This window comes from Choloepus didactylus, chromosome 23, assembly GCF_015220235.1.
Source record: "Choloepus didactylus isolate mChoDid1 chromosome 23, mChoDid1.pri, whole genome shotgun sequence".
NCBI lineage: Eukaryota > Metazoa > Chordata > Mammalia > Pilosa > Megalonychidae > Choloepus > Choloepus didactylus.
This window is the reverse complement of record NC_051329.1, coordinates 6,096,680-6,116,887: the sequence shown is the minus strand read 5'-3', so window position 1 is coordinate 6,116,887 and position 20,208 is coordinate 6,096,680. Positions and strand designations below refer to the sequence as shown.

Below are 20,208 nucleotides of genomic sequence, written 5' to 3'. Positions count from 1 at the left end.
GGTGTGGTGTGTTGGAGCAGAGCAGTTGGCATGTGTCTGCTTCAGACATGAATGACAAGAAGGTCACTGCCATGGATTGTGGAAAGGCCTTCAGATGCGGATAAGCTCACTGTTTAAGTCTTCCAAGTAGCAGCATCGGTTAACTGAAGACATTTGTGACCTTGAAAGTGGAAATGACAAGGATTCTTCTCCGTGACTGGGGTGCAGGGGGAGTTTTCAGTGTCCTGTTAATTATTTTCTCCTTGGTCTTTGATTTCACTCCATGTAAACTACTGAGTTATAAACAGAATTGTTGGATGATGGGTGGCTCATCTTTTCTTTTTCCTCATGGATGTACATTCATTTAAGTGCCATTTTTGGGGGAGGTGGTAATAATTTGTATCAAACAGTTTGGCAGTTTGCTCTTTGAGTTTGGAGTTGGCAGGATTATCTTGATACTCAGACATTTCTCTTGAGCTGTTCAGGAGGCGTTTCGACATGTGCTTCTGGGGCTCAGAAGCGAACCTGAGCTGCAGATAGAAATTCAGGTGAGGAAGAGAAGCATCTAGAAAAACCCCAAGTTTGTGGCTCGCAATATGGGCTTTGTGGTGGCACCAGTTGCTGAAGTGGGGAGCCCTGCCAGGAGCCCGAGCCTGTCACTGCACCCCTAAAAACGTAGTGCGGCCTTGAGCCAGTCATGTCAGCTCCTCTGTAGAAGGAGCCAGTGGCCCCCGGCTGTTGTGTGACTCTGTGTGAAGTGACTGTTGGTTTTGTGTCAGCTGCTCATGAAGCAATTCTGGGTCCCTCCTTCCCTCCCAGCCTGGACACGCAGGGGACATTTCCTCATGGTCCAGGAGAGAGAGTCGTCAACGTTTTATTTGCTTATTAGGAAAAGATACGCAGTGAAATGGGGGCTTAAATCGTCTAATTCTTAACCTGTGAATGCCTGCCCATTAGAGAGGGGCCCCCAAGCGCTGAGTCAGGCGGCCATAATTAAATGCTACATCTTTTCTTCTGTGCTACGAAATTAGTTTAATGGGGCAAAAATAATGACATCCATGTTTCCAGTGCATCCCAAGAGCACTTTGCCTACCAGGATTTTAATCTTTTGCAAAGCTGTCTTGTTTTTTCAGAAAGGATCCTCTTTATGACTTGAAGTATTTCAGTAACATATGGCCACCTTTTATGCATCCTCAAATATGGTGCAAGAATAAAATATGATGCACCTGGGATTTGATTACGGGAGGGTTGAATACACAAAAAAGGTAAGCAAAGGAGAAAAAAACACACAAAAGAGGAGACAGAGGTTATGTAACTCCATTAAATTATGTTTATGGTTCTGCTTGTCAGCAGTGAGTAATACAAAATGGCTTTCCTGGAGTCCATTTATCAGTATCTGTCACTAATTAGCACCCACAAATTGCCTTCTCTCTGAGTTGTGCTCTTCTGGTTGTCTTGTGTCTAATAAATCAGGGCTGTGGAAGTTCATGAACTTTCGTTGTTGGATATTTTGCTTGTTTTTTCCTGCTGATGATTCTCAAGATTTTACCCCTTCCCCAAAGGTTGCCAACAACTGCGAGTCCATTTTCGTGAATGGGAAGGAAATGAAGAGCAAAGTGGACACGATTGTGAACTTCACCCACCAGCACTTCACCTCCCAGTTAGAGGTCACTGTCTGGGCACCCCGACTCCCTCTGCAGATTGAGATCTCGGACACGGAGCTGAGCCAGATCAAGGGCTGGAGGATCCCAGTCGCCTCCAGCAGAAGGTGAGTGTTCTAGTTTGCTAATGCTGCAGAATGCAAAACACCAGAGATAGATAGGCTTTTATAAAACGGGGGTTTATTTCGCTACACAGTTACAGTCTTAAGGCCACAAAGCGTCCAAGGTAACACATCAGCAATCAGGTACCTTCACCAGAGGATGGCCAATGGCGTCCGGAAAACCTCTGCTAGCTAGGAAGGCAGCCGGCATCCGCTCCAAAGCTCTGGCCTCAAAATGACTTTCTCCCAGGACGTTCCTCTCCAGCAAGCTTGCTCCTCTTCAAAACATCACTCACAGCTGCACTCCGTTCCCTCTCTCTGAGTCAGCTCATTTATATAGCTCCACTGATCAAGGCCCACCCCGAATGGGCGGGACCACGCCTCCATGGGAACATCTCATCAAAATCATCACCCACAGCTGGGTGGGGCACAGTCCAAGCAAATCTAACCAGCATCAAAACGTCTGCCCCACAAGATCACAAAGATAATGGCATTTGGGGGACACAATACATTCAAACCGGCACAGTGAGAGACCAAGAGAGGAAGGACTCTCGAGGGGATTGTGGGTCTTTATGGGAGGGAGGAGGTGAACTGACCCTTGGGGAAGCAATATCCACAGTGGGCAGCGATGGGCTGGCTTGGGGTTTAGGTATGTCTGTCTTGGCTACTCACCAGCACTGTGACATGAAAAAGTTATAGTGGGAATGATAATAGCTTCTACCCCATGGTGTGGTAGTTAGGATTAAATAAAATAATGCATAAGAATCCCTTCCAACCAGACCTGGCATTTAGGATGGCGTTAGTCTTCATTCCTCATCGTCTCCCTATTTTTCCTGCCTATATTATTCATTCTCAGGTCCCTGCTTGTATATGTCACCATGCAGTGCAGGGTAATGGTTAAGAGGGTTGGCTTTGCAATAAGGCTGCCTGGATTTTAACCCTGCCTTTTCCACTTACAGTGTGGGATCTTGGACAAATTACTTCTCTCTCTATTCCTCAGTTTCCTTATTTACAAATTGGGGGTGATAATATTACTGAATAGCGTTGTCCTAAGAATTTCAGGAAATGACACATATTGTACCAGGCAGAATTCTAAGGCTCCCCCAGGGTCCCCATGCCCTGGTTATTCAGTCAACTCTAATCTGGTACTGCGTGAAAGGATTTTACAGATGTCATTAAAATTCCAACTTGGGGGACCTCAAGACATGAATATTGTCCAGGTGGGCCAGACCCAACACATAACCCCTTTAGAATCAGAAAATTCTCTCCAGCTGGCAGCAGAAGAGGAAGTCCAAGAGATTTAAGGTTAGAGAAGAGCTTGACTTGACACTGAAGATGTGGAGGAGGTCACGTGCCAGTCTCGAGGAGCTGAGAGCAGGCCCTGCCTGACACCCAGCCAGAAACAGGGACCTTGGTCCCACAACCATAAGGAGCTGAATTCTGTCCACAGCGTGAACAAGCCCGGAAGCCGATTCCTCCATGGGCCCTCCAGGTGCAGCCCTGCCCGGCTGGGATACCCTAGGCAGAGAACTTGGTTGAGCCTGCCCGGACTTGTTTTTTTTTCAGACTTTTTATCATAGTAACATATGTATGACTCACATTTTCCCATTTTAACCACATGTAAGTGTACAATTCAGTGGTATTAATTACATTCAAATCTTGTACCACCATCATCGCATCCATTCTGCCGGGACCTTGGACCTGTAGAACTCTCAACTAATAAATGGGCTTTGTTTTAAGCCACTAGGTTTAGGGTGATTTTTTAATGTGGCACTAGAAATCTCATCCAGATTTTTCCTAGAGGTGGGGTGCTGCTGTAGCAAATACTAAAATGTGAGAGAGCCTTTGGAATCAGGTGGTGGGTGGAGGCTGTGCGAGTGGTGTAAAAGTCTTGAACAGCCTTGCCTCGACGAGACTGTGAGCAGAAATCTGGATGTTAAAGATGCTTTTGGTGAAGTCCCAGAAGGAACTGAGCAACCTTACAGAGAAATCCTAAATCACCCTAGAGAAAGCCTAAATCATTGTGAACTGTTAGTAGAAACTCAGACTTTAAAAACACTGGAGTCAGAAACTAGATTACAGGTTACCAGGGGCCAGGGTGGGGGTGGGGAAAGGGACTTACTGCTTCATTGGTACAGAGTTTCTATTTGGGGTGAAGGAAGAGTTTTGGTAGAGTGTGATGGTAACAGAGTGGTGATGGTAACACATTGTGAATGTAATTAACCGCTGAATTACATGACTGAATGTGGTTAAAATGATAAATTTCAGGTGGTGTGTATGTTGCTAGGACAAAAATTTAAAAACAAAAACAACCATAGGACTGTAAAACACAGTGAACCCTGATGTAGATGACGGACTATAGTTAATAGTACAATTGTAATGATATTCTCTCATCAACTGTAACACAGGAAGTACACTAATGCAAAATGTTACAAATGGGGTGGGTCTAAGGGAACTCTGTATTTTCTGCATGCTCTTTCTGTAAACCTACAACTTCTCTAAAAGCAAAAACAAAGCTAAATGCTGCCAAGAGGGGACAGAAAGAAGAGAGGAGCATGTTATTGGAAACTGGAGGAAGGCTGGCCCGTGTTACACAGTGACAGGATGCTCAGCAAAACTGTGTCCTGTGGTTATGGGGAAAGAAAATATAGTTGGATGAAGAGATTTCCAAGCAAGGTTTTGAAAGTGCTTCTCATTTTCTTATTGCTGCTTATAGTAAAATGCAAGAGAAGAGAGATAAATTGAGGGTAAGGGCTGTTAAATAAAAAGGAACAAGGACCCAATGATGTTGGAAATTCTCAGCCTCTCCACATGGCAAAAGATGCAAAAATTAGGACATTTGCTGTCAGGAAAGCATGTACCGAAGAAAAGTCAGTGGTGTGACTCTCATATCCTTTGCTGACACCTGAAGGTTTCTAACTTGCACATGATCAGACACAAGGTCTAAATTCCCATCGTTGGAGCCTCAGGCAGGCCCGGGACCACGACACTTCCCTGGGTGCCTGGTACCCCCCTCCACCTAAGCGAGGAAAGCACACTCCGTCCCTGTGGGTGAAGCCAGCAGCAGGTGAGTGGGAGCCTCCGTGGTGCCAGGGAGTGAAACAGCCCAGAACAGCACTGCAAGGATTCTAGAAACCAACAAAAGGAGGCCAGCACCTACCTGCTAAACCTAAACAGGATGACTCTCCGATATAATGAATTTCAGTGGGATCCAGTGTCTCCTGTTATAATATCAAAAATACCCAGAAGACAATCTAAAATCATTTGTTAAAGCAGAAACTGTATTATCTGAGAAAAGACAGTCAACTGATGCCAGTTCTGGATGAATCAGATGTTGGAATGATCTAAAAGGATTTTAAGGCAACCATGACAAACCTGCTTCCATAAGCATAAACTAATCTCAAACAAATGAAAAAATAGAAAATCTCAGCAAGGAAATAGAATTTATAAAAAGCACCATATGTAAATTATAGAACTGAAAAATAACTGAAATTAGAAAAAAAACTCGCTGGATGAGCTCAATAGTAAAAGGAAGATGACAGAGGATAAAATCAGTGAATTTGAGAACAGTTCACTGGAATTTACTCAGTGTGAACAACAGAGAGAAAACAGACAGGAAAGAAAATAAATGGATCATCAGGGATGTGAGACAATAACATAACATATAAATTCCTATCATTAGAATCCCAGAAGGAAGGAGAAAGAATGTAGGGCTGAAAATGTATTTGAAGCAATAATGGCTGAAACTCCCCAAGTATGGAAAAAGGCATAAAGGTACAGATTCAGGAAGCTGAGGAAACCCCAAAAGAATAAACCCAAAGAAGTCCATGTTAACACACATCATAATTAAACTTCTGAAAATTAAAATGAAGAAGAAAATCTTAAAGGCATCCAGAGAAATGGCACATTACATATAGGGAATTTAAATGATAGCGGATTTCTCACCAGAAACCATGGAGGCCAGTGGAAGTCACACAGCATTTTCCAGGTGCTGAAAGAAAATAACTATCAACTGCAGATTGATCTGCAAAAATATCCTTTGGGAATGAAAGGGGAATTAAATAAAGGCATTCTCAGATGAAGAAAATCTAAGAGAATTTGTTTCTGGCAAAGCCACTCTTAACAAATGTCTAATGGAAATTCAATTCTCTGAACAAAGAGAAAATGATAACAGAAGAAGGTTTGGACATTCAGAAAGGAAAGAAGAATACAAGCTGGGTAAAAGTAGTGGTAAATATGACAAGTTGTCCTCATAGATTTCTTAAATAGCATTTGGTATTTGAAGCAAAAAAAAATTATAGCACCATCTGATGTGGCACTTAAAATATACAGAAAAATACTTGAAACCATTATGTCTTAAAAGTGGGGAAGGTAAAGGGACCTAAATGGAAGTAAGCTTATCTGCACTTTACTCAAAGTGCTAAGACATTGATATCAGTAGGCTGTGAAGAATTTTAAAAAATTGTTCAAGTAACCCACAGGAAGGCAACAAAAGACAAACAGGAACAAAACAAAGGAGCAGCAAACAGAAAACAATGAAACACCAGACTTAGACCCTAAAATATTATATTCTACTTTAAACGTGAATGGTCTAAATGAACCAATTAAAAGACAGAGATTGGTAAAATGGGTAAAAATAGGATCCAAATACTTATTCCGTGAACAGGAAACTACCTTCCAGCCTAATAACTTGGGTAGGTTGAAAGTAAAAGAATGGAAGCAGATATATCATGCAAACTCTTCAGACAAAATTCAAAGAGTTGAAGTCATAAAGAGTATGTTTTCTGACCATAATGAAATCAAACTGGAATTCAGTAACAGAAGGATAATAGGTAAATCTCCAAACACTAGAAGTTGAACAACACATTTATAAATAATCCATGGGTCTAAGATGAAATATCTAATGAAATTAAAATTATGTAGAACTGAATTAAAATATAATGTAAAAATTTGTGCAAATAGCTAAAGCAGTGCTGAGAGGGAAATTAAGGGAACTAGATGCTTATAGTAAGAAAAGAGGAAAGGTCTCATCTGAGTTCATACTCAAAGTAGAAAAAGCAAGCGTAAGAAAGGAAATAATAAAAGCAGAAAGTAGTGAAAGTGAAGGTATAAAAAACAGTATAGGAAATCAATGAAACTGATAACTTTTTCTTTGAAACATTCAATGAAATTGATAAACCTTTTGCAAGACAGAGAGAGAAAAAGAGAGAAAACACATCAATATCAGGAATGAAACATGGATTATCACTACAAAACCTGCAGCCAATTACAGGATAAGGGAATTCTACCCATAAATACAAGTTAGAAGAATTGGACTATTTTCTCAAAAAAGCACAAACTACCAATGTTCAACCAAGATGAAACACATTATCTGAACCGCCCTATGGCCATGAAAGAAATTGAGTCCAAAAAAGAACCCCTCAGACCCAGATAATTTCAGTGGATCATTTTGTCAAACATTGAAAGTAGAATCAATTGTAATTTTACAGTCTTTTCCAAAAATTAGAAGAGGAGTAATTCCAAACTCATATCATGAGGCCAGAATTACCATGATTATCAAAACCAAAGGCAGCCCTCCCCAAAGAAAATCACAAATATTTCTACCAAAATTAGATGTAAAAATACCAGGAAATTGAATCTTGTAATGTATAAAAAGAAGTGTGTACAGCATGACCAAGTGGTATTTATTCCATATGTGCAAGGCTGGTTCACCATTTGAAAATCAATCAGTGTAATCCATAATATCAAAGGGCTAAAGAAGAAAACTTTATTATCATATTGATTGATGTAGAAAGATCATTTGACAAAATTCAACACCATTTCATATATAAACTGCCAGCCAACTAGTAATAGAGGGAGAAGTTCTTCAACTTGGTATAACGCGTGTACAAGAACTTACAGCTAACATCATACCTAAATAACAGTGAGCAACTGGATCCTTTCCGTCTGCGTTTGGGAACAAGGCATAGATATCCACTCTCACCGATCTTATTCAACGTAGTTCTGGAAGTTCCAGCCAGTACAATAAGGCAAAAAAAGGTAATAAAAGGTATCGTGACTGTAAAGGAAGAAATAAAACTATCTCTGTTTGCAGATGAATGATTGTTTGCATAGAAAATCTTGAGGAATCCACCCCCCCCCCAAAAAAAAAAAGTATGGTAGAACCAATCAGTTCAGCAAGGTCACAATATATAAGAAAACATAGAAAAATTAATTACCTTTCTATACAGTCAGTGAACACATAGAAACCTAAATTAAAATCACAACACTGTTTGCAGCTGCACCATAGGAAATGAAATCCTTGGAAATCTGACAAAACATGTAGAGAATCTGTATGTTGAAAATTACAATCTAAAGAGATCTAAATAAAAGAAAAGGTGTACCATGTTCACATTTATACAAAAGTCAGCTCAAAAGGATCACAGACTTAAATGTAAAACACAAAAGAATACAACTTTTAGAAATAAATGTAGGAGAAAATCTTTGGATCTAGGGCTAGGCAAAGAGTTCTTAGATTTGGTACCCAAAGCTTGACCCATAAAAGGAGAAAAATGATAAACTGGACCTTGTCAAAATTAAAAAAAACTTTTGCTCTGAGAAACATCCTGTTAATAGGATGAAAAGACAGTTTACACCCTGGGAGGAAACATCTGGAAACCACATATACTACAAAGGACTTGCATTTAGAATATACAATGAACTTGTACAACACAACAGTAAAAAAAAAAATTCAACAATGTGCACAAGACACGAATAGACATTTCATCAAAGGTGAGATGCAGATAGCATATAAGCACGTGAAAAGTTGCTCAATGCCATAAGACATTTGGGTAATGCAAATTAAAACTGCGGAAAGATATCACTACACATCTATCAGAATGGCTAAAATAAAAAATAGTGATGACGCTAAATGCTGGCAAGGATATAGAGGAACTGGAGCATTCATACATTGCTGGTGGGAATGTAAAATGGTACCGCCTCTCTGAAAAAGAGTTTGACAGTTTTCTTTTAAAACTAAATCCACATTTACCGTATAATCCATGAGATGTAGTCTTCGGCATTTATCCCAGAGAAATGAAAACATGTTCACTCAAAAACTTGTGCACAGATGTTCATGGCCGCTGTATCCGTAATAACCCCAAACCAGAAACAACCCAAATGTTCTTCAATGGATGAATGATTAAAGTAACTGTGGTAAAATCAAACCATGGTGTACAGCCAGTAATAAAGACTGAATGAGCTATTGACGGGCTTAACATCTTAGATGGATTGAAAAATGTCCATTTCAAAAGGTGACGTACCATATAATTCCATTTACAATGACATTCTGGAAATAATAAAAGTACAGAAATGACAAGCAGATTAGTGCTTGCCATGGGTTAACAATGGTATAAAGATAAGGGACAGGATAAGGGAGTTGTATGGCAGTGGAACAGTTCTAGATCTTGATTATGGTGATGGTCATGTGATAAAACTGCACAGAACTACACACATGCACACACAAACACACACATGAGCAGCACTTGTAAAACTGATGAAATCTGAATAAGTTCTATGGTTGTACCAAGGTCAGTTTTCTGGCTTTGGTACAGTTATGCAAGATGTTAACTTAGGAGAAGCTGAGTAAAGAATGTGGGGCTTCCTTGTATTTTTTTTGTTCTGTGAATTTGTCATTATTTCAACCCAACAAGTTTCAAAAAAGAATAGGACACAATCTGTCCTAAAATAGTTTTATTTCATTAATAAAGTATTTTTAAAAGTTCATTTACTTACCCACCACTTTTATATTACCATTTTAGAATACCACCTGTAATATACTTAACACTGTTCTCTTTTCAATTTTATACACTTATTTAAGGGAAACAAATCACTAGCACCAGTGGACAACTAGTATCATTTACTATAAAAGAAATTGAACCTAAAAATGAATTGGAAGAAAACAAAACAGTGTTATTAAATTCTGAGTAGACATGCTGTCTGCCCATGTGTGTTTATGTTTTTTAACGAATACACAATAGGATGTCTCAGAGAAGCAATCAAGGCATTCTCTGTGATAGATCCAGACATTCTCTGTGATAGAACCAAGAGGATCGAAAACCAAAGAGGGAAATGACTTTTGGATATGGCATACAGTGTTTTTTAAGGCTCTGTCCATTTGCCACCAAAAATCGTCATAGTCACCCTCAGCAGTCTTCACCCCTGGCCTCGGGAAACCCAGACTGCTGTGTTTGGGAAGCCCAGTGGTGACGGCTCCCAAACCACTAAGTGGCCCTCATACCTTTCGGGGAGGTAGGGTGGCGTATGGTAGAAAGTGGCTTTAAGGAGACAGTTGGAGGTGACGGGGATCTGCTAACTGCCTGCAGGCGAGGCTGCAGATCTTGCCACTCTGAGCCTTGCTTTCTTCATGTAAAAACGGGCTGTGATGATGAAGGATGTCAGCTAAAAACGGGAGATGACATAAGTGGGTGGCGCACAGCCTGGGGCCTGGACCCCGCCTGAGCAGGCGACTTGTGCTCCAACTTTGGCTGAGTCGTTGCCTACCCCCATGAGTGGTTTCCTTGTCCATTTCCTTGGGCTCTTTCTGTATAGTAATGAGATCAGACAAGTTGATAATGTGGCCGGCATGTGGTAAGCGGTTGCGCCGTGTCAGTTCTCATCATTACAGAGCATGGAGACCCGGAGCCTGCACATAGTAGGTCCACCTCAGTAAATGTCAGTCACTGCCCCTCTTTTCCCTCCCCACCCATGGAGGGTCCCAGGCAAGCCACCCCACATGGCCCTGTCAGGAAAGGGCAGAGGGCAGGTATGTTTTGAGGGGAAGGTTCTGGAACAGCGGAGCCAGGTTGGACTTCTCAGCGTGGTTTGTGGATAGCAGGCATCAGGGGGAGAACATTTGCTGGAAGGAAGGGAGACGCCAGGGCCCAGGCAGGGGAGCAGCAGAGCACCCACGCTCCGCTCTGAAGATGTGTTTCGGACAGTCTGCAGTGATTGCACAGCAGCTTCGCGCCTCCAGCGGGGATTCCAGGTGAGAGCCGGGCAGTGGGAGAGAGCTGTGCTCTGCCAAGCTGCAGGACCTTAGCTCAGAGGGACCATTTGTGCAGCAGCCAAGGAGGAGGCTGGATTCTGAAACCGTCCTGAGCCAGTGGGGAGTGGGCCATCTTTGCCGGGAATTCCTACCTGGCGTTCCTCCATGTCCTCAGCCTTCACCTGTTGGACCCTGAGGGCACAGCCAGTGGCGGAGCAAAGGGACAGCCATTCTTTAATTTACAAGGTGAGGTTGGAGGCCTGGTTTGAGGTCCCGCAGGACAGCCAGTAGCCCTCCTGATGCAGAGTCTCACGTGTGCACCTCTGGACTGGAGGTCCTGCCGCAGCCCCGCACAGGGAGCGGTTTTCAAGTCCCAGGTCTGCAAGACGCAGAGGGCAGAGCCCCAGCCTCGCCCGCTGGGGCCTGGACCTCCCGCTGCTCAGGGTCCAGCTGCAGGTAGCTCTTGGCTCCCATGGCCCGAGCCCCTAGCAGACACCACAGCACAGAGTCATCCCAAAAGGAGCTTCTGAATGAACAACAGACACACGGATGGCAGATCCACAGGTCAGCAGGGCTGGCAGGGGGAATGGCCATTTCACTTCATCCTGCCCATCACACAGAGCTGAAAAACGAGAGCATAAAACCTCTCGGCAACGACGGTGCTTACTCTGTTTGGCGTGTTTGCATTCCAGGCCTACCCGGGAGAGTGACGACGAGGACGACGACGAGAGGAAAGGCAGAGGCTGCTCGCTCCAGTACCAGCACACCGCCGTCCGCGTGCTGACCCAGTTTGTGGCCGAGTCGCCCGAGTTGGGGCAGCTCACCTACATGCTGGGCCCCGACTGGCAGTTTGACATCACTGACCTTGTGACCGATTTTATGAAAGTGGAGGAACCAAGAATTGCCAAGCTGCAGGACGGCCGGACCCTGGTTGGCCGGGAGCCAGGGATCACCACTGTGCAGGTACAGTCAGCCCGCTCCTTGCCATGTCCCCCAGGGCCAGGCGGAGTTCATGAGTGTCCAGGTAGATGCTATCGTGCGGGGATGTGTGTGTGTGCATGTGCACACGTGCTTGTGAGTGTGCCGGGTGCATGCGTGTGAGTGTGTGTGTGTGGAAGGGAATAATGAGACATTATTAATTTTAATAATCTAAGCCCAAATTAATTTTTGCATTTTAGGGAGAATTGAGATATCTAATTTCTTTTACCAGTGAAAGCTCAATGAAGCACACAATGTAGGCAGTTATTTCTCCCATATAATATTGCACTCTCTTCATATCAGAAAAAAAGACTGTAGAACATGTGAACATGGTCAAACCTTGAAGTTTAGCCATTTAGCTGTATTAGACTTTGAACAGTGGGCAAACATTTTTAGAAACAGCATTTTTGCATTAAATACAAAAAAAACATCCACAGTTAAATGCTTACTATTTTATTATAATAAAACTACTTTTCTAGCCAATTTTGATAGGGTAATTATACAAAAATGGTGCCACATATTCTTTTCATCTGAATATAAAATGTTCCCGCTCACTGTAATGAAGTCACATTTTAGATTTTGCCTAATTTCTAACAAAGCTGGATGACATGTGTTTTATTCTGTATTAGTTTTCTGTTGCCACGTAACAAATTCCCACAAACTTAGCACTTTAAAACAATACCCATTTATTAGTGTGGAGTTCCGTAAGTCAGAAAGTTGCATAAGCCCGGGCAGGCTCTGCCAGCTTCTCCGCTCGGGTTGCACGTGGCTGAAAGCACGGTGGCCGCGGCGCTGGGCTCTCGTGTGGGGGCTTCAGAGAACTCGCTTTCCAGGCTCAGCTGGTTGGCAGAATTCAGTTCCTCACGCAAGGTCCCTGTTTCCTTCTGGGATGCCAGCCAGGGGCCATTCTCAGCTCCTGGGAGCCACTCGCCTCCTTGCTGTTCAGCCACGGTGCAGCAGGGCTTTCTTATGCTTTGAATCCCTCTGATCGCCCCTTCTGCTGTCAACTGGGGAGAATGCTTAGCTATCGAGGGCCTGTCTGTATAATCCAATATAACTTGCATAGCCTAAGGTCAACTGTGCCTTTTCACAAAACATAATCACAGGAGTGATCTCTGTATTCACAGGCTCCAAGCTTAGAGTGGGGGACATCCTTGGGGGACCCTTCTAGAAATTCTGCCTACCACATGGTTTTCTCCAGGTTTTGGTCACCACAGGTTGCAAATTAGTTGGTTAATTGGGAGGGACAGCTCCTTGGGATGCTGTGACTGCCTTTCTCCTCCGTGTGACTGGCTCACCCACTGGTGACACAGTGGCCCCCGCTGTCACCATCATGTTTCTGTACTGAACATACAAATGCCAGCCAGAAGGAATCTGAGCAGGAGAAGATAGCCAAGCACTATTTCTTTTAACTTCACCACATTTCTGCCATTTTCAAAGTATAAATATTAATTGTTGGGAAAATGTTACTCTTTCAGTGGCCAGTAACAAGATGGCCACTTAACTGTTCCCAGAGAATACACTAGTGCTGTCGTCACATGGATCAAGGAGTAGAAATGGACCAGGTGATCTTTGTAAAACTCCTTCAGTTGGCTGATGCAACTGAACAATAGCACAGCCCGTCCCTAAACCATTTCTGTGAGTGCGCTCACTGAGCAGAGAAGTGGGAGAACGCATTGAAGGGACATCAGTTAAGGAGTTCAGAATGGCTGCAGGGAGCACACATGAGCTTTCTGCTTACTTTTGAAGGTCCTCTCACCTCTCTCTGACTCCATCCTGGCTGAGAAGACGGTGGTCGTCCTGGATGACCGTGTCACCGTCGCAGACCTGGGTGTGCAGCTGGTGGCTGGCTTGTCGCTTTCCCTGCAGCCTCACAGAGCAGACAGAAGAGCCATCGTCGCAACAGCAGCTGCCCAGGACGTTCTTCAAGCCCCACGGCAGGTGAGAGTCCCAGAGGCCCCTATGTCCCGGGTCGACTGGGACGATCCTTACTATTATCACACACTGCAAGGAAGAGCCCTCGTGCACTTGCAGCAAGAACCGGTAATTCCTGAAGCTTCTTCCTGCCTTGTATCCAGTGTATCTTGCCTCTAAGGAAAGTCCTCAGGGGCTTGGATAGATTTTCCTGTTTTATGCCTTTGCACATCAACTGCCTTTCCATATGTTATTTGCTTTTCAGTGGGCTCCTCTGAGCTAGGTACAGTCGGCTGCTAGACCATGCACACAGGATCTCATGTTTTTACTTTTTCCAAAGCAGGTGGTTTTTGATGCTTGGAAATTCTATTTGAGCTACTCGAACAAGCAAGGCTAATGGACACGAAATTACTACTGTTTACTGCAGTTATTGTCAACTTGAAAATTCTTTCCCATCTTTAAAGCTTGGTCAAATTAATTATTAAGATGCCAGGGTTGCTGTGTCTTTCAAGCAAACCAGTCTCATAATGCATCTTTTCCCAAGTACTTTCAGCCCATGTATGCTTTGCTTCATCATCATTGACTTCCTAAAAGAGAATGTTCAATGCAGTATTATCTTGAGCAGTAGCCTGATTAGTCACACCTGAAATTGATTCAGATAGCTTGCCTGATCTTTCAAATGTTTTTGGAAAGGTCAAAGTCAAATTCTGTTTTATGGCATACAATAAATTAATGTACATTTTATTGCAGTCATTGAAATATGTTATTTGTTTCTTACACCAGTGGGGCTATAGTACATTATTGACGCCAGTTCAAGGCATGCCAAAACCTGTTCAAGATCATAAAACAGGAGCTTATTTTTCTCAGTCTGTATATTTAAAGAATAATATAAAGGAAATCATATTTATGTTTGCAAATTTGAAGTAACCTGATAATAACATAATGCTTTGGTTTCATTTTTCTTAGGAAGCAGTAGTCAGTTCTTGGATTTTGTTCAGTGATGGTTCGGTGACACCTTTAGACATTTATGATCCCAAGGATTTTTCGATTACTGTCTCATCCCTGGATGAAATGGTGGTGTCTGTTCTGCCAAACAGTCAGTCCAAATGGCCCACTGTGGTTGCCGAGGGCGAAGGGCAAGGGCCCTTGATTAAATTAGAACTTATGATCAGTGAGCCGTGTCAGAAGTCCAAGAGGAAGAGCGTTCTTGCTGTGGGTAAAGGAAACGTCAAGGTCAAATTTGAACCAAATTTGGATGAGCATCAAGGAGGCACCAATGATATCGAGAGCATAAATCGGGAGTATAAAGGCCACCTCAGTAATTCCATAGAACGTGAAGGAAACCAGGAGAGGGCAGTTCAGGAGTGGTTCCAACATGGTACATCTGTTGGCCAAGAGGAAAGTACCAACAAAAGCACAACCCCCCAGTCTCCCAGGGAAGGGAAGGATAAGAAGCTGCTCAGGAGCGGTGGTCCGAATGCCTTCACCAGCTTCCCCACTCGAGGGAAGCTACCAGAGCCCAGTGACCCTGGTGACCTGACAGTGACCTCCAGGGGGCTGACGGACCTGGAGATCGGCATGTACGCCCTGCTCTGCGTCTTCTGCCTGGCCATCCTGGTCTTCCTCATCAACTGTGTGGTGTTTGCTTGGAAATACAGACACAAAAGGTTTGCCGTGAGTGAGCAAGGTAACACCCCCCATTCCCACGACTGGGTCTGGCTGGGGAACGAAGTGGAGCTGCTGGAGAACCCCGTGGACATCACCCTCCCGTCGGACGAGTGCACAACCGTGATCGACAGGGGGCTGCCGTTCGAGGAGAGGAACTTCCTTCTCAACGGCAGCTCCCAGAAGGCTTTCCACAGCCAACTCCTCAGACCTTCTGACTATGTCTATGAGAAAGACATTAAAACCGACCCTATAAATCCTTCGGGCCCAAAGAGGAAGAGAGTCAAGTTTACTTCCTACACCACCATTCTCCCCGAGGACGGCGGCCCGTACACCAACTCCATCCTGTTCGACAGCGACGACAACATCAAGTGGGTCTGCCAGGACATGGGGCTGGGGGACTCCCAGGACTTCAGGGACTACATGGAAAGACTGCAGGACCAGATGTGAACTGCTTTCTTACGTTCGTATTCACCTTTATGCCTTCTGTTTCTTGAATGGTGGAGCAGTGAGCTTGATCAGCAATAGGGGATGATTTGACAAAGCTCCATTGGTGGAGGTCTGGTGGGATCCTTTCTAAGCAAGTAGCAGAGGCCCAGAGAGTTGAAGCAGCTGGGTTTTAACCTGGGCAGTGCTCCTACAACAGCCACATGTAGGTACTGGAGAAATTCTAAGATAGCAGTTTTACATACTGCCTGGTACTAGCTCAGTGTGAAGGTAATAAACCTGACCCCTCAGACATTGTTAGTCATCTCGTGACAAACAGCCGTTTGGAGTTAGAAAAGATTTGGGTGTGGATTTTTCTATTCTAGACCTTTTAAAGCACAGTGGACATTTTTTGCCCTTGGCCTGAGATGAGACATATGTGAAAGATAACTGAATGTAGCTCTCCTTATTTGTTACGAGCACGGCTCATTATTTTTATATACATTTACGCCTGCGCTTGGTTCCTTTGACCTCTGGAATTCTTTTTGAAACACAAAGAGAAGAGATTTCAGTCTTTTCTTTGAGATCTGTTTGATTTACACGTGAGTTTTATTCACTGGGATTTGCCATGTCATGTTATTTCCTTGATGTCCAGACATGATGTGCAGTGTTCTTTGGTTCCCCACACTTCCTTGTTTAGGGACAGTAGCTAAGAAGCTTATCCTTGCTTTGTCTTTCCTTCTTTTCCTTGTTGAACTTCCTTCCATCACACCTGGACAAGGTTTTTACTTCAAATATAAATAATACATACTGTGAGGGAGGGCCGTCTCTTTACAGTTTTCTACATGAAGCTGGCAACATTAGAAGAAAAGTTGTGAATCACAAAGATTTAGTTTTATCCTCTCCTTGTTGTGAATTCACTGGGAACGCCTGGGTTTCATTTCTGAGGGCAGCACAGCCTCAAAACAGCTGTATGTATATGAGTGCTTTGTGGCCAACATAATTTATTACCCCAACTAAAATCTAAAAGTAGATTTGATATACATGGAAAGGAAATTGCCTAGGAAATAGCTGCCCATTGATCCTCCCTTTTAACAGAACAAAAATAAAAATAAGTAGATTGATGCTTCAACCCAGCAGAATAAAAATGCATCCATACAGTGTCCAAAATAAAATAGAAAAATCCTTAGTCACGATCCTGGCAAAGATGGACCCTCTGCAGGGAGTGGGCTGAGGGAGAAAAGCAATGGGCTTCTTAAAACAATCCTAAAAATAAGTTATTGTCCCAGGGCACCAGGAGCAGTTGTTAAGAAAAACCACCCACAATTGGGAAATCAGGGGAGCAAGAGGGGGAAAAATGCACCTCCCTGTATAAGTTTAAACAGAAAATGTTATTTATAAAATAGCACGAATGGTATCAACAGAGCAAGAATTCCAGATTAGGAAAGTGTGCCAACATTTTTATTTATTACGGTAGAGTGGCTGGAAAAACAGGCTGTGGACTAGTATGCCTCATTGCAAGGTGTGTTGCACCATTTGCATCACCAAGAATAGAATTTTGGGGCCCAAAAGTTAGAAGGAGCTACAGGAACCTGCGAGCACTTCTGTGTGTTCGAAAGGCTGATGACTGAGCTCGGGATTGGTTCCCGTGGACGGGGACAGCGCAGCCCCGACCCCCCCAGGTTCTCGTCTTCTTGGCAGCAGTGAAGCTCTCCCTGCATCTTTCGCCCATGGAACTACAGTGCATTTACAGACAGTGCGCAAGTTACAGGTGATGTGCACCTGATAGCTGGGGTAGGTGGGCAGTTGGTCCTGTAAGAGTTACAGTGAGGCTTAGTGACTGAAGCTGGTAAAGTTCCAGAAATCCTTCAATTTAACTAGAGAATGAAGCCAGGAGACCAAGGCATTTGCTGCAGAAGAAATTTTTGGTAGGAGGCAGCCTGCCCTGTGCGTGAGACCCCTAACTGAGCTGAGGACCCTGGGCCAAATGGAGAGGCTCCTTAGAGGGAGAACTGACAGTGTCTTACAGGATGAGCACGTGGATGACTGCGCCGATGAGCGTGTGAACTGCTCTTGGGCCCTCCACGGCTGCTTTGGGGTCACCTCCACCAAACCTTTTGAATGGCAGTGGTAGTTCCCTTTGGCTAACTGAGGAGCTCTTATTGCAAGGCAATTTAATTGAACTTTTATCTGTTCTAAATATTTTCTGCTGATTAGAATCTATGGATTATATTACTTTTGTTTTCCAGCTAATCAAATTCAAATAGGCACTGCATCCCAAAATATCTAAATTAAAATGGGGTAGGGCATAAATTATTAAGTCTTAAAATCAAATTCCCCAGGGCCATACATTTGCCTGAATCTGTTGCACCTATTTGTAGCTGAGCTATCCATATGATTAGTCTGAATGACTAACTTGAACCGAACAGTGTGAAGCCCCTTCCTTCTCCCTAAGAATGGATGCTCCGACATCCTGAGGCAGCACCAGCTGGGAATTTGTAGGTCATACGCAGGGAGTTTCAGATGCCCCATGGGGGCCACACAGCTTAACCCCACAGAGAGGGAGAGACGGCAGTTCCCAAGCCCCAAACAGGCTGCAGTGGAGGGCAGAGCACAGGGCTCGAAAGTCACCTGCCAGAGGAAAGCCCTGGAGTTTCCTCCTGGGTGCACTGCATTTGACAGAAAGCGGGAAGAGAAGACACTGGAAGTTTCTCCCAGAACAGCGCCTAGCAAAGCCGGCAGAACACTGTGTGTGCCAAGAGAAGAGACACTTAACTTCCCAGCTGTTTTAGATGTCACGCCAGCTAGGGTAAGTTTGTAGACTATAACACTCCTTAAAATCTAGCCAGGGAGTTTCTGTTTGAAACTGTCAATGCAAGGAAAGTGATGGATGAATTTTTGTCCCATTGCTACATCTGCAGACTGGGTATTTTGTACCTTGATGGTTTTTAAGTTTTGGTTAGTCTGCCTTTGTGCATTTCATTCGGCATTCTTAACTCTTTCGGAAAAGCATCTCCCCAGTGTTGGAATGTTGAGGCCACAGCAAAGTCTCTGCCCATCAGAGAAGGACTCTGGGTCCAACAGCCCGAACCGCAGAGGGTACTTTCACCTGAGCCCTACACATCCATGGCACATCATCTCCAAAATGGGCTTGGTCCTCCATTTCAGTCTGTGTATGGACAGGATAAACTAAGTAACCTTCTCCTCCATTAAAATTGTATGTGTATAATGTAATGTATATCATCCACTATGTACAAGGATGGAATGGATGGTGGGAAAGTTATACTAAACTATGGGTATCAGATATACATGTATGTAATATAGGCAGAATACTATAACAGTGCAAGGTGTATCAGAATAAGTACATTTTGAAATAAAAGCATGCAAAACTGTAGCTTTTAAATGTACAGACATCCCACTCAAAAAGATCTCAACTAATGGATAAAACATTGAGATACAACATTGTGAAATGCACTGGATTGTCCTGGAGGGCACACAGCTCACCCTGGGGTTGATGGAAATGCCGGAACATTCTGATCTTACTCTTCATTACTTTTGGATTTTTTCTTTCCCTTTTTTTCTGGAAATATTTCAGAAATGAAGTGACTTCATTTCCCCATATGAAGGTATATTCTAACCACAGGGTAACTCACCATTTTTAACATAAAAATAAACATTTAAGTATTCTTTGGTGTTTCATTATTTTATCTACACATTCCCTTTTTCATTTCGGCATCTGTATGATTTGACCATATGTGTGTTCTTTTCAGCCAGAGGTTTTGATGCCCTTGATGCAGTAATAAAAGGAAACGAAAAAGAGTTTCTTAAAAGTTGCAAAGAGCTTTTACTTGTTCATTAATACTCCTAGGAGCCTGGGTACAATTTCTCTCTGGATGCCTCAGGAAGAGGGTCTCGGTCGGTCTCTCTCTTTCTCTCTCTCTCTCTCTCTCTCTCTCTCTCTCTCTCTCAGCTGAAATGCCTGGTGCACTGGCTTTTGGGCAGCCCTGACCTCCACTCCCTTTTGCTCTTTACTAGTTAATGGTTCGGTTTTGTGTCCATGTTTGGGGCAGGGGCTCATACGCACCAAGGGCAGGGTGCTGGGTTCCAGGAACAGGCCGAGCTCTAGAGATGTGCGAAAAGCAGGAGACGGTCAGGGATCCTGCTTGGTCTCAGAAGGCTGCTGTGGATGCTTCACCTGAAGGCTGGTGACTATGTTGTTAAGTTCCCACTGGCCCCCCATTGGCGCACATGCACTTCCTGAAACTTCTAGCAGCTCCTTGGTGTTTTGGCAAATGTTACCCCTTGCTTTCAAGATGAAAAGGAAAGTCTCCTTGGTGATAGCTTGACATGTCATAATAAATATCCCATTCCAAGGCTGGTCTCTCTCCAGGTCCCAGAGACATGATTTTATTTTAACTTTATTTATCAAAAAATTAAAAAAAAATTTTCAAACAAAACA

At 43.6% G+C, this 20,208-nt stretch overlaps 1 protein-coding gene across 7 annotated transcripts in view; it reads left to right on the top strand.

Moving 5' to 3' along the window:
- Positions 1-19,435, top strand: part of TMEM132B (transmembrane protein 132B) — a 398,454-nt gene extending 379,019 nt beyond the window's left edge. For all 7 annotated transcript variants that reach the window (XM_037816674.1, XM_037816673.1, XM_037816672.1 and 4 more), the window contains 4 exons: positions 1,542-1,747; positions 11,459-11,729; positions 13,494-13,685; positions 14,625-19,435. In XM_037816674.1, coding sequence (XP_037672602.1) covers positions 1,542-1,747; positions 11,459-11,729; positions 13,494-13,685; positions 14,625-15,773 — 1,818 coding nt within the window. In that variant the 3' untranslated portion in view covers positions 15,774-19,435. The remainder of the gene's footprint in view (positions 1-1,541; positions 1,748-11,458; positions 11,730-13,493; positions 13,686-14,624) is intronic.
- Positions 19,436-20,208: the final 773 nt, after the last annotated feature.